Source organism: Cucumis melo, chromosome 2 (genome assembly GCF_025177605.1).
Source record: "Cucumis melo cultivar AY chromosome 2, USDA_Cmelo_AY_1.0, whole genome shotgun sequence".
Classification (NCBI taxonomy): Eukaryota; Viridiplantae; Streptophyta; class Magnoliopsida; order Cucurbitales; family Cucurbitaceae; genus Cucumis; species Cucumis melo.
Window position 1 is genome coordinate 692,431 of NC_066858.1, and position 18,965 is coordinate 711,395.

General features: G+C 33.4%; 3 protein-coding genes across 8 annotated transcripts; 1 reads left to right on the forward strand and 2 right to left on the reverse strand.

The window, feature by feature from the left end:
* Window positions 1–51: 51 nt before the first annotated feature.
* On the reverse strand, window positions 52–1,720 carry LOC103492149 (translationally-controlled tumor protein homolog). Its single transcript, XM_008452389.3, has 5 exons — window positions 1,589–1,720; window positions 962–1,035; window positions 759–887; window positions 511–668; window positions 52–396 (listed from the first exon to the last, which is right to left on the reverse strand). The coding sequence occupies exons 1-5, from the start codon at window positions 1,614–1,616 to the stop codon at window positions 279–281; spliced, it is 507 nt and encodes a 168-aa protein (XP_008450611.2). The 5' UTR covers window positions 1,617–1,720; the 3' UTR covers window positions 52–278.
* Window positions 1,721–7,026: 5,306 nt separating this feature from the next.
* LOC103492151 (E3 ubiquitin-protein ligase RFI2) lies at window positions 7,027–13,175 on the forward strand. Its single transcript, XM_008452390.3, has 6 exons — window positions 7,027–7,661; window positions 7,941–8,110; window positions 9,870–9,928; window positions 11,350–11,375; window positions 11,472–11,856; window positions 12,240–13,175. The coding sequence occupies exons 1-6, from the start codon at window positions 7,481–7,483 to the stop codon at window positions 12,706–12,708; spliced, it is 1,290 nt and encodes a 429-aa protein (XP_008450612.2). The 5' UTR covers window positions 7,027–7,480; the 3' UTR covers window positions 12,709–13,175.
* A 431-nt stretch (window positions 13,176–13,606) lies between these two features.
* On the reverse strand, window positions 13,607–18,612 carry LOC103492152 (serine/arginine-rich splicing factor SR30). 6 transcript variants are annotated; one of them, XM_008452393.3, is made up of 15 exons: window positions 18,466–18,560; window positions 18,247–18,285; window positions 18,032–18,151; window positions 17,863–17,928; window positions 17,655–17,729; window positions 17,461–17,563; window positions 17,328–17,374; window positions 17,106–17,163; window positions 16,343–16,392; window positions 16,110–16,166; window positions 15,850–16,019; window positions 15,706–15,768; window positions 14,248–14,299; window positions 14,094–14,162; window positions 13,607–13,996 (listed from the first exon to the last, which is right to left on the reverse strand). In XM_008452393.3, the coding sequence occupies exons 3-15, from the start codon at window positions 18,116–18,118 to the stop codon at window positions 13,931–13,933; spliced, it is 963 nt and encodes a 320-aa protein (XP_008450615.2). In that variant the 5' UTR covers window positions 18,119–18,151; window positions 18,247–18,285; window positions 18,466–18,560; the 3' UTR covers window positions 13,607–13,930. The 6 variants fall into 6 exon arrangements, 5 of the variants coding, with proteins under 5 accessions (XP_008450615.2, XP_008450613.2, XP_008450618.2 ...); XR_007818929.1 differs by lacking the exon at window positions 13,607–13,996 and adding an exon at window positions 14,711–14,802 and having other exon boundaries at window positions 14,065–14,162; window positions 18,466–18,561; XM_008452391.2 differs by lacking the exon at window positions 18,247–18,285 and having other exon boundaries at window positions 18,466–18,612.
* Between the last annotated feature and the right edge of the window lie 353 nt (window positions 18,613–18,965).

Below are 18,965 nucleotides of genomic sequence, written 5' to 3' on the forward strand. Positions count from 1 at the left end.
GATTGGCATGTTCTTCATCATTCAAATAGGATAGTCAAAGACATGAAAAGGTAAAAGAGAAAAAGCCTCATTGTCACATTATATTACTCCATTAGAGCATAAGCTTAATATAAATTCTCAAGTCTTCTGAAAAAAGGAAAAAAAAAAAAAAACTTTGACAATGAACTAAAAAAGTAAAAGAAAAAGTAAAAAGAAAAAAAGAAAAAGAAAAGAAGAAAGGGTAAAAAAGTAAAAAGTAAAAAGAAAAGTATGATATGTTGAAATTCGATGGGATTCCTTCAGCACTTGACTTCCTTCAACCCATAAGCAATATAGATAAAGGTTGGATCGGTTGCCCCTTCTTTATAGTATGCAAAAACCATTGTCCCATCATCATGCATGCCTTCGCCCACAAAGCTACATTAAAACACAAACAATAACTCATCCGTTACACACATGCACTAAATGGGTCGAGGTTGAGGTCGAGGTCGTAAAGTCGATGAAATATTAAAATTAGTAACTGTAACTTACAATTGGAGGTCATTGATCTTTGAAATGAGAAACTTGGCTGCCTCTGGGATATATTTCTTGAACAACTCTTGTTTTTCTTCGTCTAGTTTAGGAGTTAGCAATTTGATGTATCTTTTCATGTATGTGATGAATTGCTTCTTGTCAAACGGAGGTTGTTCCTGCCAATAATACCCAACCACTTCTCTTAGCAATTTAGAAGAAAAAACTAAAGGTCAAAGAATTAAAATGACTAATATTTTCTTTATTACCTGAAGTCTAAATGTGTCAACAATGTCAACAACCTTGACAGCTTGATCATCTACACCTTCGTCCTCATCGGCACCTTCGGCAGACGGGTTCGCCCCGATGTCTACGTCGATTGCCCCTTGTACAACCCACTGCCATCCAAATAAGTCAAATTAGAACCCCAGAAAGGAAAGAGAAACTAAAAGAAAAAGAAAAGTTCAGCTACCTTTCCTTCCGCTTCCCATAGCATCCCATTCTCAATTTCATTGTATGGAAAAGAATCGGAAAGAAGTTCATCACCTGAAAAGTTCGTTCGAGAAATCTAGTCAAATCGAGTATGACTCAATTGATATATTAATGTATTAAGAAAATAATAATAATAATAAAAAATCCACGAATAGGAATACAATGTACAAATGGTGTTTATAAACTTAGTTTTGAGAAAACTAATGTCTTTTTCCTAATGAATTGGTTTTTATAACACAAGAAGTCGACTTTCAAGCAATATGTTTTATTTATTTATTTATTTTTAACTAAATACTCTACGATTTCTTACCTAAATTATAAAAAGAAAAACCAAAATCATATTTAGTAAATATTTGATTTTTAGTTTTTAAAATTAAGGTTCCCATAATTGCTTTGTTTCATTTTGCTTTCTATTGATGTTACTTTAGTTAGGACATTTCCAAAATCCTATTTCTACGTAAGAAGCACATATGAATACAACTAGTAGAAACGATAGAAATCAAAGATAAAGAAACCAAATAATTATCAAATGGGATTGAAAACAAAAACAGAGAGAAGATAGAAGTGGTTTTAGAAGAAGAAAGAAAGAAAAGGAAGTGAGTTTCACCTGTTAGAAGGTCTTGGTAGAGAAGCATGGCTGTTGGCTGCAAAACAGAATTGAAAATATGAAGAAACAAATCAAAGACGAAACAAATTTTGCGTTAAGAAAACGCTATAAGTTTCTCACTATTTATAGCACATTTCAATTCCAAAACCGAATACGATTAATTAGGATTCTCAATTTCGATTCTCTAATTACCAAATTACCCTCCACCTTTATTTTCTAATTTCCTTTTTTATTTTTTAAAAAATAATTTTGGTGTTTCACTTTTATTCCTTTTTTTTTTTTTTAAATATTGTATTTTATTTTATTTTTCTTTTACCTAAGTAATTAATTAATATTAATATTATTTAAATAAAATTTGCATTCAAAAGTGAATTTAAAAATGTAATAATATATCATATATTCATCATTTTTTAAACAAAATTTAAAAACAAAAAAATTGATAAATTATTGTATTTACAAATGAGTCATTAATTAAAGGTTGTTTTAAAAATAATTTTCAAGAAACAAGTATACCAAATACATTTTATTTGTATTTTTTGTTCTTGAAGCATAAAAATGAATATATATATATATATATATATATATATATATTATTTATTTATTTATTTATTTGGTGGCTGCGAAGATGAGAATCAATGCATAGAGGCATATGCTGTCTCTATAAAGGACAAAAGTGGAATAAAATTTTTATTGACTTGTTCACCGCCAACGTTGACCAATGTGTATTATTTATATATATATATATTGAACAAAGAGTATTTTATCGAGTGATTTTATGGGTTTTTTTTCCCTTCCAAAAATCACTTCTTTTGAAGAAGATGATGGGTAACATTGAATGAAAGATTAATTAGTTGAAGTTGTTGAGTCTTAGTTCTAGGGTTTGATTGATCTTTACATTGTGTGCATGTGTGGAAAATGCTCTTTAATTGATTGTGTTAAATTCAATTTTTATCATGTTAATGCTTCTTGAATTGATTAATTGTTTGATAATAATTTAGCATATTGCTTAAACCTAACAATGGATTTTGCATGGGAGAGATGGGAAAAATTGTTAGAAGCTAATAATGAAACTAACTCAATCAAGATGGGTTCACTTTTAGGTATTAGAAATTAAAATCATGAGTTTGAAAGAGGAAATCGAGATAAAAAAACCCTAAGCCTCGGTGAATAATGGAAATGTAATGAATGAAAAATACTTTAAATTTACCCTAGAATGTTTTGGAACCGAGTGAACTTGAAATCAATATTTTATTGATCATTTTTTTTTAAATTTTATACTTGAAAAACAACCATTAGGTTCACTCTATGACGTACATTAAAACAATATGTATATGATATTAAATGCATATGCTTGCAATAAGTAATATAATGCTTGTCATCTTAATTTTTATGAAAAAAAAATTAAATAGGTATAGACTTTTTTAAAAGCGTAAAAAAAGTTCCTGACCTAAATGGAAGTAGAGAGTCACGACACTTTTAAGATAACAACTCGATGTTGCCCAAATCTCTTATATAGTATTGCAACGCTGGTTCTTCTTCCGCGCACACTACTACTCTAGTATACCATAAATTTGTCCAAATTTTGATTTCATCGTTTTTTATTAAATGTAGTTTTGTAAAAATTTTACAATTTTAAAATCCACTACTTTTTAATAAAATTAAACAAAAAAATATATTTTCTTCTAAAAATCTTTTATGTTTATTTTTGATAGAATAAAATTTTGATGTTTTAATTTCCATATAATTTCATAAAATAAAAAAGTGTGTGAGTTTTGATCTTCATATTTCATAGAAATAAAATAAAAGGTTTTTTAAAAAAATTTTTTTACCAATATTTGCCTACAAAATTAATTGCTCATATTAATTTGTTTATTTTGATTGGTAGTTCTAATATTTCTAATATTTCTAATATTTCTAATATACCCATTACCAATCTTATTACCTAGAAAGTATACTTTAAAATGTCATTGTTAATTTTTTGTTTTATTGATCAAATTGAATTTATTTGGATGAAATTCTTATCTAATAATTACTTATTAACAAAAAGGTTAATTAATTAAGTTTTAATTAGTTTAAATAAACTTTATTAATATTGTCAAACTAATCTAATTACAAAAACAAAGCATTCCCTTACTAAGCAAGAAAGCATATTTTGGAGCCAAACTCTTTTGACTTCTTGTTTGTCTATGGGCTGCATATATTCAACTCATCTCAAACAAGAATACAACACAAAAATGGTTAGAGAGAAATTATAGAAATCGATTACATGTCCAAATAATTACCCACATTGATCATAAAATAAGTTGCAATGATGCTATGAATGACAAATATATATATACATATAGGGTATAATATTGTTCAACCAAAATCCCCCACACTTATAAGGACAGAGTGAATCACATACAATGGAAAGTTTTTATATACACACATTATCTAAGGTGACACATAACATAAATACCTACTTGAGACTTTAATTTTGATGTCCCACACACCATTGTTATAGGAATAATTTCACAAAAGAAAATTATAAAATAGTACATTACCTTAAGAAACAAATGTCAACCATCTAGGACGGTAGTATAACAATTCTACATACGATAATGTGTTAGAATTTAAACTAAAGAGATAAATTTTGAAAGACAAGACATAAAAAGTTTGGTAACCCGATTGTTAATGATATACCACACCTATATTAGGGGACCGGTGTGTCCAAAAAAGATAAACTTTTACTAGTATGGAAAGTCAAGCATTATAACATTGTGCTAGTCTTTCAATATATACGATAAATATAGTGATATGCGAAAAGCTCGACTTAGTGAATGAACACACACTAAAGTGTGAGACATTCTTTTAAAGAGATTTTAGCTTCCCTCTATGAGTATATTAAGTAAGCAATCACTAAGGCTCCCTCCAATTGTGTGAGACTAACTCTTTCTAAATTTATCGTACTCTTTCCACTTCTTGTGAATATTATCGTTGCATTTGATGAATTTAAGGCTCTCCTAAGTTTAGAGCTAGAATCCATTCTCAATTAGTAATGATATCTTGGGCTCCCTTCAAAACCAAGATAACGTATCTTCGCACAAAAGTAAGTTTCAACAACGATCTAGAGCACAACTTAAGATATAATAAAGAATTCTGAATCATAGCGTTATTACAGCATTCCACACCACCACAAAAAACAAAAAGTTCAAACAAAATATTCAAAAGCGGTAACCCTAACAAGATTTCCACCTACATTTTAAAGAATCCCATTTGGCGGTGGCTCGATCGAGCCTCTAGACTTGTACTAAATCTGGTGGTACTTGGTGGTATTTGACATGCAAACTAAACAATACTAATGTCAGTTAAAATTAGATATAATATGTGATATTATATGTTATTGCTTTCCTACATGAATCAAGCAATCAGGATAGAGAGGAGAGTCCATTTTGTGATGATCATTTGAATCCATCCAACTCTCTGCATACGAAAAAGTTTCTCTCAACCCAATGGAATATGCTTGAGATGAAGAAAAAGGTGTTCTCTCTTTACTCTTTTACTTAACTTCTTTACTTTACATGCAGAGCAGTGCACCAGTTTTTCCCATCCCCATCCTTGAATTTGTATCGTAAGTAAGTAAAGTAATAACTGGTATTTCCTCTTAGTTTTTAAGGTTCTAATCACCTTCTCCACTGAGATCGAAGCGAACAATACCCATGAAGCACTGTTTGTTTATTACGTATATATAGATCTAGTCATCTAGATATGAGGTTTCACATGTAATATATTTGTTTAAATCGTTGGGTTTTTAGCCATTAGTTTTATAAAATTGATAAATAAAGAACAAAGAATAAATGTAAAACTTAAAAGTAGAAGATCAATACACAAATTTACTAACAAGTGTGTTAGGTACGTCAATGGAAGATGCGACAATTTTAGTAGATAAACAATACTTTTTTAGGAAATGGGTTTAGAGAGTTTATATAATGCACCTAGAGTCATAAATGTAAATTATATAAAGATGAAAAATAAGTATATATTAAAAACATTTTAGAATACGACAAAAGAAAAGAATTTACGAAGAAATTTGAACTCTTTTTTAAAACGAAGAATAAATTGAAGAATTGAATATTATTCAAGATTATATATTTCTCCTTTAACAACGATAAGACACTATCACTCACATAAAAGCAACCTACCTTATATGTACGTAATTTACACTTTTATTATCTAAACGTAATCTATTTATATGTCAATTAAATATTATTTAAGAATACATTTATATAAACTTTGAATTTTCATTGTAATGTATAATTTAATATATTTCATAAATAACTAATTAACTGCAAGACTTTAAGATACAAATTCTAAGATGAGAATGATTGACCATTATTATTATCAACCTAACCAAACCCAATTATAAAGCACCAAACACACATTACTAATTCAAATTTAGAAAACTTTTTTATAGTCATCCAATAATTAAAATTTTCAATTTTTATTCTCTTGTTTTCCCAATTAAGGTCAAACAATTCCTTTTCAAAAGGAAAAAAAAATTATATGTATATTTATTTTTCCTTTTATGAATAGTTGATATTTATTGTAATATTGTCAAATTTTAATTATATATATATTTTGTTTAGGAATGGATAGCAAATAAAAAACTTATATATCATTATAAAATAGTCTAACTCTATTCTTATTTTTCACATTTTAAAAAATACATTGTCTTTCATCCTCTTTGCACGAACGTGAGATTAAACATCTAAAAATGATAAATCATGTCAATTTGTTTTACCATATATCTATTTTAAAAACTAGAATTCTTGATAACAATTTATAAGATATGTTATAAGATAGATAATAAATATGTTACGGTCATTTCATAATATAAAATTTTGTATAGGACAATTATAATGTTTTAAATTAGTTCAATTTATGAATTCATAAAATGTACTCTCAATAGTAATATGACTAACATTATATAAAATATCTAATTAAACACATTTATACGAGTGATTCATATTTGAAGTACAATCTAAGTATGACAAAAAAAAAAGCACTAATCATTTTGATTTCTAGGATCAAATAAGGATTAAATGCACGTAACATTTCAATTAAAGATATATGTATTACGAAATGCTAATGCAAGATTGTATGAATCACGATCTACATATACTAAAGGCCAAACCAGACAAAGTTGTTTAGAGGTAGAACAAGTCATAGTTTATGTAAAATTTAAACATGTGAAAATAAATTCTCTATTCTTAAAAGTTCTTGAAAGCTCAAAGATCATGAGGTTGAAAATTGAGAGTGGAAAGAAACCAATCCATGGGTTCTATCCCACACAATTACAAATGAATAAATAAATTGAATTAATTAAAAGAAAAGAATGAATGAAAACTGCCTTAAAAGAAACCAAACTCTCTCTTTGTATAATAATCCATCAAAAAATTTGAGACAGCGGTTGATTAGAGATATTATTCTCCTTACCAATAACCAATCCAACGGTCCACATTTTAGATAAAATATACAGTGGGTTTCGTTTTTTCTCTTCCCCATCCCCAAATCCTTCTTCCCTTTTTTTATGTATCTTTGTCTGAAGGGGAAGAGAAAAAAAAAAAAGAAAAAAAAGAAAAGAAAAAGAAAAAACCCATCTTCCTCTCTCTCTTACATCTTTGTTCTTCAGAAATTCTCTCTTGGTTGTTCACCCCCTTGTTTCTCTTTGCTTTTCATTAAAGGAACATCCTTTTCTTTACCCTTTTTCCACTTCGTTTCCTTCACCAATTTTCTTTCTCAACAGCAACTTAATTTGCTGTTTCTGGGAACCATTCTTTTGTTTTGTTTTTTTTTTCTCTTTTGTTCTTCAATTTCTGGATTAGGGTTTTTAGATTTGTGATTTTTTCTTACATGGGGTTGGGCAACGACGACGATGCGGTGGCTGAAGATGGTGATTATGGCGATGGTGGATGTGGTGCCGGTGGTGGGAAGTCTTTTGGTTCTGTTCCTTGCTCGATCTGTCTTGATGTTGTTGCTGATTCTGGGGATAGATCTTGGGCTAAGCTTCAATGTGGCCATCAGTTTCATCTTGGTTAGTTTCTAACTTCTAATCCCAGTTTTCAAAAGAACTCCCCTTTTTTGTTTTGCTCTTCTATCTGATTTGATTAGATTTGTGTATTGTGTTCTTCTATTTTGTTGGGATTTCATGTCGGATTTTGGGTATATGTGATGTTGGATCTGTTGTCCTTTTTTTTCTTGTTCAAAGTTGGTGTTTTTTTTTTATTACAATTGGCCTTGTCTGAAAAGGAGATGGTTTAAATAATTTGGTTTTTTGAGTTAGTTGTTGATTTTGTTTCTTTTGTTTTCATAGATTGCATTGGTTCAGCATTCAACATTAAGGGGGCAATGCAATGTCCCAATTGCCGGAAGGTTGAAAAAGGTCAATGGCTTTATGCTAATGGATGTAGGTCATTTCCAGATTTTAATATGGATGATTGGACGCACGAGGAAGATCTTTATGATCTAAGTTACTCGGAAATGGTAAGCAATTATCGTTCATTGATTGGTACTTTTTTCGTTGTGTATGTGTTGATGGTAATTCTTGATCACTGGAGCATCAAGTGAAGAAAAAGAATAAGTTAAATTAACCAGGAAGTGAGAATTGTGAAAAACGTTCCCTTTCACTCCGAAAAATGTTCTTCAATAATTTTAGGGATTGCATTTTTAAAATTGGTTAAAGTCATTGTCGTTTCTTCAACAAATTGAAAATTGATTTTAGGTTGCTTGCAATCTTCAAGAAGGATTTTGTTTCAAGTTTGCTGCATTCTTTTGAAAAAGTTTGTTCTTACAATGTGAGTCTGTTTTTTTTTCTCTCTCTTTTACCACTTTATTAGACAAAACTAAACCATTTTTCTTCTGAATTATGTGCGAGTCCACAATCAGTGATGCTATTTTTTCTACTAACAAATAAAATTGTTTTTTCTTCTTTCATCGTGCTTTAACAACTTCACAAGTGCATTTATACCTTTGCGACACCAAATACATGTACCATTTTATTACACCAAGCATGAGAAAAAAGAGACTATATTCTGGTGTCAAGTCGTGTTGTTTTGTATTATGTGTCTTTACTCTAATCGATAAAACAGTTAATAACTTCCAACTCTATTATATATTTTTTTTTCAATTGATGGATTTTTTTTTTTTTTTTTTTTTTTTGTGTGTGTTAAAGCACATTCCACCTCTGGTAAACGAGATGATTTCATCATCTCTTTGGTATAGGTAACATATCTGAACATTTCTTAGGTTCAAGAGTGCCTCTATGCCAATTTTGAGAAGGCATTGGGAAGAATTTGAAAACTAGATTATCTAGGGAAAAAATGAATTTTATAATTATGAATACTAGTTCAATACAACCACTACAAAACTATTTAACATTGACTAGGAAGTTGGGAATTATCCCAAATCTGTAAGTGGAAATAATGAAGAAAGAAAGGTGTTTTGCTTATTCCCTTTGGGAGGATTAATTTTAATGATTTCATTCAGAGATCTTTAGCTGTCATATTTGGTCATTAAATGTGTTTTTATTTTTATTTTTTGGACAAGAAAGCACATGAAACCCATTTGTTATGGTGGTGCTTAGATACTAGTTGACTTTTAAGATTCCATTTGTTTTCAACTTTTTTGCATCACACCAGCCTGAGCATAGCTCAAGTGATTTAAGACATACACTCTTGACCATAGGTGTCACTGTGTTAAAGGTTTGAAATTTTGAATTCCCCCATCCTCAACTTGTATTAGAGGGGAAAAAAGAATTCTTGCGAGTCGCAAGCTGACCAAGGAAATTCTCCTAATCCTTGTTATGCAAGATATTATTCATATATAATTTTGTGGGGCACTTGATTAGGAAGAAAGGAATTTTTTTGGGCATTAAGGGGTCTTGGGCGGTGTATGTTTGGGAGTCATACCACTTCAATGCTTCTTTTGAGACCGTATTTGGGTCCTTTAAGTTTCTTTATTACCAAAAGTGTGGCTCCTTTTTCAATCTCTTATTACTTTTCGTCTTTTTGTTACTCATTGTTGTTTTTTCTTTTCCTTTCTGTTTTTTAAGTTTTATTATTTTGAAGTCTATTGAATGAGCAAATTATGTCCCTTTGTTTTTTTTAGTTGATTTAAAATGTGCTCAAGGCTGATGTAAACCACATGCTCAACTTCTGTATGCACTAACCTACGTTTAAACGTTTGGCTTTAGTAATATTAAATCTTTTACACCAAAGTTTAGTTACAATTTTGTTTGCTGCAGGCCTTTGGAGTTCAATGGTGTCCTTTTGGCAGCTTAGCTCGACTTCCTTCTTCATTTGAGTAAGTTTTGATTAACCAATTGTAGATCAAGGATAATTTATGCAGCTTAGCTCAATTTCCTTCTTCGTTTGAGGCCTTCTTTCTTGGTTCTATTTCTGTTCTCTAAATTGGTTATATATTGTGCTTCAATACTTATGACTTATGAGTAGGTCATATGATTCCTATCAGATCTTTACCTCCTGGATTTGGAGTCTGAAGACAATTTTTTTGCAATGTAAGGTGTGAGGAGTGGGAGAAAACACGTTGCTTCCTTCTATATTCTTACGAACTCTTGTGTGTTTTGGAACGTCTGCTCTAGATGGAGGAGGGAGGGCTTGATGAGGAAGCACCCCAAACAATACCATTTCATATTGCCTTCCGATCTCAAAATCTCTAAAAATTTCTTCTGTTCAGAAAAATGTTCTTGAATGTGGCGTTAATGGCAATATAACATAGGTCATTGGCCTACAAGTTAAATATGTTGTACTGAGCTGGGGAAGGACAGATTCATGTTGAAGCTTTGAGGCAGTTTCCACTGAATATGCAAGGAGAATTTTAAAGAAAGATAATCCCCATTCTTACAATCTAATTATGTATTTTACTGATTTTGCACCAGTTCAGTTGAAGGGAACAATTTAGAAATCTAGGACTCGCATTACCATCAAGACCACCACCTTTAAGAATAGTACATGATTATAGAACTTACACTTTTTCCTTACTCGAGGAAAATTCTTTAGGGAGTACACCAGCGCCGCATAAAGTCTTCAGAGACAGAGTTCTCCCAAAAGGCCCTCAAGTTTTCAAGAACTTAGTCTCTTCTATCCTTTATTAGGTGAGGACGCTACTCATCCTGGAGCTTCTGCTTATCTTCAGCTATTCTTATACAGAGACAAAGAGAAGCTGGTGCTCGCTAATACAAACTTAAAAGAGAGAATGAATGACTATAAAACCCAATTGTTTCCCAACTGAGTCATGAAGCTGTTGGTTGAACTGTTGTAGAACCAGTGGTTTTTAACTTGAGAAATACTGAACTTGAAAGTTCGTTACTGGTAGGTGAGGGAATCACTTACCGGGTCTACTCCTTTAGTAGCTTGGCATTGGTCAGCACCCATAAAACACGTGAGTGGTCTTTCTCTTTGTTTGAGACTTTCCCTTCCTCCGGTGGTCTTTTCCATGCCTAGTTCCATCCCTGCCAACTTTTAGTGATAACAACCAGGAGATTCACGTGTGTATATATGTATGAAGTTCCATTATAGGCTGTTATGTGTGCTGCTCTAGCAGATATTCACTACAACTTTTTTGTTGTTGAAACTAGAAAATTATTCTCTTGGGTTAGCCTTGTGAATGATGGAAGTCTCTTGCTCTTTCTTTTTTTTACTGTTTTGAAGTACAGAATTTTCCTTCTCAATGATTTGAATATTTTTCATTTTTGACTTTTCCAGGGACGGTGACTTTTCCTCAACTGCCTGTAAGATTTCCCTTCCCCAACAATTGTTGGTTCATTTTTTAGCTTCAGTTTGGGGAAGCAACCAAATTTGACTGGGTAAATAATATTGTCGTGCAGATCATGACCTTTTGGGACAACATGCTATTTTTGCGGAGCATACAGCAGTATCATCTGCAACTCATCCTTGCCCGTATATTGCTTACTTTGGACCTATTCATCCCTCATCATCAAGTTCAAGTGCTTCTGAAGCTTCTAATTTCAGTGGTCATTGGAATGGCCCATCAGTTCCCAGTGAAATACCATCTTCTTATGCCTTTCCTGCAGTGGATCTTCATTATCAAAATTGGGAGCACCATTCACCACCCTTTTCCACAACAAACAATCGTGTTCCTGGTGCCGATCAGCCATCAGTGCCATCCGTTGCCCAAAGACCTGCTACTCGGGTCGGTTCTGAGCTACCAAGATCTGGGAGTGTATTGCATCCCTTCCTCGTTGGTCATAGGTATGTGACATAAGTGTATGCAACCACTTAATTTCTTACTCTAGCAATTAACAAATAAGATGCAGCATTGCCTTGCCTTGCCTAGTTGTGGAGTCACTTCCCCTAGCTTGTGAAGAAAAGGTCCTTCCCTTTTCTGGGTTGTGGGCAAGGAGCCCTGACACTATGGTTCGTAATCGTGTGTGTACCACTTCATTGTTTTCATGTTGTAAGAGTAGGACTTAGTATTCTGCATTACTCCATACAAGCTTTTAATTACCTCAAATATCAAGTGATGGTCTCTTTGCTTTCTCTCAAACAGAGAGAAACCATGTATTTGATGTGAATCCGCTTCACCTTTGAAATAATGGTGGCTTGTGAACACGATCTTCTTTTGACTCGTGCAGTTCCGGTGCAAGGGTTGGGAGCTCAGTTGCTTCCTCAATGATTCCTCCCTATCCTGGCAGCAATGCACGTGCTCGTGACCGAGTTCAAGCTCTTCAAGCATATTATCAACAACAACCCAGCACAACTGGAACCATTCGCACACCTGCAATTTCTGGTGGCAGAAGATCCAGTAGCCACAGAGGGATTTCACAAGCACCCATGGCCTCATCATCTGAGCAACCCAGTGGCTTCTATTTCTACTCTTCAGCATCAGCTGGTCGTAGTTTCCAACCGGAAAACACCATGCCAAATCGCTTTCATGCATGGGAAAGAGAACACTTGCCTTCTTTTGGGTTGAGTCAGATCGAGAGAGATCCAGGCTGGGGAGAGATTCATCAGGGTGCAAGTGTTTCTGATCCAAACATCAGGTCCAGCAGCTTTCGTCAAAGGCACGGTTCAGAGAGAACATCGTCGCAAAACTGGTCATAGACCACATCCATCATTTACTTATCGTTTTCCAGTGAAGAAAAAAACTATCACTATGAATGACTCCGAAACTGAAATTTATGTAATGATTGAAATGATATGTAATGGCCGAGTCTTTGATGTGTCGATAGACTCTAAATGCTGTGAGAGCAGCCGATAAAAAAAAAAAACACTCGTTTCGGGCTGCCTGGTTAGTGTGATGATGGACTTTCTTGAGTTTATCTGCCCTGGAGATTATAGAATAACCTTATGAATTGGATGGGAAAGCTGAGATTTGTAGGTCACATACTTGTATCATCCAATCCATATGGTATTCGAACTTATTTGAGAGCCTCCAGAGGATCAGATTATTAAATTTGGTAAATGTATTCTTGCAGTGATAGTTGAAAATACAGTGTTTATTTGTAAACAATGAAATGTGATGATTTCAGTAATGTTATGAGCAGGGCCAGCCTATGGTTTTGGATTCAGATTTGTATTATGAACACATACATCGGTTGAAAATCTTTGGTCTATCTGTTGCGAAAATGTATTTGGGAAATATGCATTGGAAAGTGCCAAATGTGATTTGTCACACAAAGAATTCGATCCAAAAGGTTTGTCCAATTTCACGCATTCGTTTGAAAACCATCAACACTTCATTTTAACCATGGTCAAAAGGACTATAAATCACGTATCTTCACAAATTTATAAATATGACATTAATTACCCAACATGCGGTTATGGGCATAATTCACTGTTCAATTTTTCTACCCATAATTTTACTAATTCATTTGACTCGAATCAAGTCCATCTAACTTAATAGTTTAGGGTCTATAAATTATGTTCACTAACACATACAATTTACAAGAGTGAACCAACATCATTAAAAAGTACTAAAGATGACAAATAACACAGCATATCATTGCCAAATGAGACTAATTTATATTTGATAATGTAATGACTTTTGATAACTGCTTAAAAGAAAAATACATGAAACAAAAACTAGCCATCAGAGAAGTTGTAACAGTTACCAAATATACTCGAAGGTGGAAAAACAGAGAACGTTAAAGTGAAATAACCGAAGCATGTGTCGACATACAATGCAGCAACATGGCTTGGGTTAATACAGGTCATTCATAACACATTATACACTAAAAGTCAACCCTCCAAATATATCATTCCCTACTTCTCTCCTATCTATGCTTTTACTGTTCCGTCTGAGAGCAGCCTCACAACAAATGTCCTATTCTGAATATTGGTCCCTGGAATCAACAGATTGGCTTCGGCTTCGGCTTTGATCAGATCTCACCTGCTTATGTCAACAACACTCGGTCATTATTACGTCTTCGTAGAAACCATACATTATTCATGCTTTGTGGAACATTCAAAGTCTATCAGGATATTACATTCGGTGAAAGGGATCTGGACTTGGACCGAGATCTGCTCCGACTCCGAGGTCTGCTTGCACGATGACGCTGCAATCAGTGAAACAATGAGAAACGGGAGAGAAGGAAAACCAGAGAAAGGAGAGGGGCATAATATATTCAATCTTCTACTCACGGATGAAACTGGTGATCGTGACCGTGATCTTGATCTCGACCTCGACCTAGACCTGAAAACAGAAAACAAGGTCTTCAGTATTAAGTATCCATAAGCAAAGTCTGGGTCTATAGTTGAAGTGAAAATGGTAAAATCCACATTCAACAATAACACCACATCGAAGACCAGTTTCCAATCTCAACTCTTCAGTCTTGAGTCATATCAACAGGTGAATAGAAGAATAGAGTTCAAGCGGATAAACATACGGTAGCAGAACAGGGTGAGAGCAAAGACAGAGAACACTCAAGTAATGTAGAATTGATTTGTCTGAAAGTTCTAGATAAGTTAATTATCAACCGACCGAACAAGAGTACTACTCAACAGGCTTTTCCACAAGCGTTAGCAACAATTGGGAAATCATGAAAAAGGGAAAAGAATATCAGCGTCGAGGTTGACAGGGTGCTCATCAACGAAACTGTATTACCTCAACAACCAAAGAGTTGAAAGAAGCTCATTGAGCACCACATCCCTCAAGTCCCTAACATGAAGTCCCAACTATTCCGCAAAAGCCCATATCTAGCAAAACATAAACAAACAATGATGACTTCCCAAACTGCAAACCTCTATTTTGTTAACTGTGAAGGCCCGAGCATATCCAAAGGAAAAAACAGAAGTATTTGACTGACATAAAGGGGGTCTATTTTATGCTTTCTTCCACCACTCCCAGAGTAAAGTTGAACAGTGTTTGTTTATTGGAGCGACAGCATAAGAAAACAATTGCTAAGTGAATCATGACAATTATACAAGTGCATGCTTGAAGTCTCGCTAAGGGATTCTCAAGAAGGTTAATACGTTCATCCTTTTAGAATGCTTGAAAACCACAACAAAAGTCAACATTCTTTGCATAAAAGCCAATGTCTACCAGCAGATTCAACTAAGCCATGTATGACTAGAAAAGCTTTAGAGCTGAATCTGTTGCCTTTTAGTAGTTCTTATTTCTTTCCTACTTTTACATAAAAAGAGAGAACATAAAGCATGCAGCAACCATTCTCATTTTATGTTTAAAAAGAAAGAAGAAAGAAAACTAAGTACGCAAACATATATCGATACACTTCATAACATTTCTCATTTCCAAAATCTGAATGTCAGAACATTTCAAAAGATGAAAAGCCAAGAAATAGAAATTGTGTTGGTCTCAAGAAGAAACAAATAAGAAGGTAGTCAAAACGTCCCTTGTATCTTTTTTCTTAACATGGAGAAAGGATGTGAATGCATAAAAGAAAAGGAACTCGGTGTGCACAGTGTAATACATCAGTGAGCAGTCAACACAATATTCATATTGAAGAGATATGAAAACCGTGCTCTCCCTGCATCTTGACGTCATTTAAAAAGAATAGCACAAAAACAACAGCAATGAAAATTCAGACACTATTCTTGGAATGGAAAATTGAATGATGTGTGTGTGGGATGGATGCAAACCTTGAGAGGGATTGTTCAGAAATTGAACGTGACCGACGAGAGTGCTTGTGCCTTGGAGATAGACTGCAAAACGAATTGTCACGTCATATTAGTCCTCATGATTCGACATATAAGTCTCTATTTGGCAAGAATACTAAAACAGACCTAGTGCTCCTGCCGCTATAACTACGGCTACGGCTTCGACTTCTGCTTCGGCTCTGGCTTCGGCCTCTTCCCCTATATGGACTACGACTGGGACTTCTAGAATAATCACTTCGTCTAGAATCAAGAGATGGACTCCTGGAGTAGCTGTGTCTAGAGTCATATTCCTTCACCTGCGTGAATACCAACACACATTTTTATTTGAAAAAATAATAACAAAATAGAATTTAGTACAATATATAAACAACTTCCAGTCCACATACCCGTACATATGCTCGAGAAAAGGCATTCCGAAATTCAGAATCATCAAGTTTTCTAATCTGCAGCCAGATAAAAAATTACAGACATAATTAAAATACATTATCATAGGAACACAAAGTCCAGTTAAGAATCATCCAGTTTTCTTAAAAATTCAAAACAGAGACTGTCAATATTAAACATGAACCAAATCTTCCAGAAAAACATCGAGAGTCGAGCCATCTAAAAAGCAACTTACAGCATATTTCATGTCATCATAGTTTGTATAATCAACTATTCCTGCCATTCCTGCACAGATTTCCATAAAAATTATTATTTAAAATGGTTTTCAGCACCATTAAGCATGATTTATAGAATACAAAAAATGAAGAAAATATACACAAAACTGAAACATGCGTGAGACTGAAAACACTCAATTGTATACAGTATCAACCACCGGGTAAAACTAAAAAAAAAAAAAAAAAAAAAAAAAGGACATGACAGGGCATAAACAACTTGGTGCAATAGCCAATTTGGACTTCACCATAGAGATTTGGGACTTGAGTTACGTATTCAGAGAGCTCAATGGGAGGCCTTATTAACCAAAACATGAAGAATCTATTCATCTTATCCCAGGTACTTAGAGAGTTGGGGATCTCAGACCTATCAACGAAACTCATCTCTAACATGTCTTAAAGAACCTTTTCAACCAGCCTACTGTGTCCATTAACTCACATTCTTTATGAGATCGAAAGAGTCAGACAAGCCTGGGTTGACCTCATCTGTTAATAGTGGCAAGAAGGTAATCTAAAAACAAGAACATTTTTTTCATAGAAAAAAAAAACATAATATGGAGGTTGATATTGCAATACTAATATCAATCTGCAATGAAGCTGTCCAAAGTCCAAACATGCACTTACATTTCAAATATATTTTTTAAAGAAAACCATGAGTTTATATGACACTTGCACAGAGACAGATGTACGAGCAAATAGAAAGAGAAATAAGTTAATAAGGCATACCACCACGATCACGGAAAACTTCAGAGAAGCAGACATCACCAGCACGACGCATGTGATCCTGAATATTATCAAATTCACATAGTAAACTATCAATGAATAGAAAGGGTGGAACCATTCACTAATTTGTTATCTCTAATTGACAAGGATGCTATGATCGAGAAAAGAAACAGACAACTTAATACAGTAGCGTGCCATTTCCAGAAACAGAAATACTGTGCTTACCTTCAGGTCTTGCCATGAAGCAGAAGAAGGTAATCCAGTAACCAAAACTGCACAACAAAATATCATCACAAAACTATAATCGGACTTTCACAAAAAAAAAAAAAAAAAAAAAAAAAGGTCATAAAGTACACACCCCGATAGTCTGTTCGTCGAGGAACACCACCACGGCTACTTCCACTACGACTGTAACGATCCACAGAAGAAGAGTGTCCCCTTCCACCATGCGCAAATTCCACCTACAAAGCAAACATTTCAAAATTATATTCAGATATGTGGATAAGACATCATAAGCAAGTAATATCAGCAAGCCCGTATAGCAACTAGTACCCGCAATCGACATCCATCAAACTTATACCCATCTCGGCCGTAAATTGCATCTTCAGCATCACGAACATCTTCAAACTGAAAAGCAAAGGACCACTAAACATGTCAGTGCAACTACTTAGATTCTTCGAATACCCAAAACGCTAAAACACAATTTGAGGATCATAGAACTAGAGACACTGTTCCAAATATTCCAAAATTTAATTCTCACCTCAACAAAAGCATAGCCCGGTGGTCGTGGTGGAATCTTCAAATCAATATCAACAATGGGTCCATACTGGAATTAAACTAGAATTAGTCATCTCGAAACAACAACAAGAAGTCTAAAATCATCAAGAACTAAAATTCCACAAAAAGTTGATAATTTGAGGAGATCAAACCTTGTAGAACAGATCTTCTACTTCTCTCAAACGAATGTCACCAGGAAGATTCCCAACATAGATGGTGCGACTGTTTCTGCTGCTCATATTCTCCTTTGATGTGAACAATAAACACAAAATCTTGAAAAAGGATAAGAATAGATGTTACAAAAATCACATCACGAAGGTAGAGAAAGAACAATATATAGATTTAAAAAGGGATGAAGAAGAATAACCTATTGAGCCATGATCATAGTCATCAATCATCACCATGGCTATCAAAATTAACACAAAATTGTAATGAAAAAGAAAATCAACATACAAGATGACGAGATCTTCTTCTTCTTCTTCTTTTTTCTTTTTTCTTTTTTCTATTCTTCTTCTTTCATCTATCAAGAATCAAGAACAAAAATCCCAAAAAAAAAAAAGAAAATTCAAAACAGAAAAATGGGTACCTGATGAATAAAGGGCCAGAGAGAAGAAAAAAAAACACACAGAGAAGATGATTCTCGAAGAATTGTGAGTTTCTGGAAAAATCGATAGCGCAAAGCGAAATGGGGATTTTATAGTGTCAAATGGAAGCTGGGGATGGAATCTAGTGTTTTCAGTACCATGCTTATATTTATGAGCTTAGTACCATGCTTTTTACTATTTTGCCCTCCCCTGTACAACATGCCGACCTCGGTTCAAAAGGTAATTTCACTATGCCACTTTGTTTAAACGATACTAATCAAAATTTGATCAAATTATAACAATTTTATATCCAAATGGGATATGATGGAATGAGGTCACTTCCTCAAGGTGTCCAATAAATGTCAATAAATTTATGGATTATTTACTATATCATATCTATACGTAAAATAAAATCAACCTTAGCTCGTTTAAGGATTTAGTATTTCTACTCTTAATAGAAGTAACTCTATCAACTCATATTATCAACAGGTTGGATTAAATT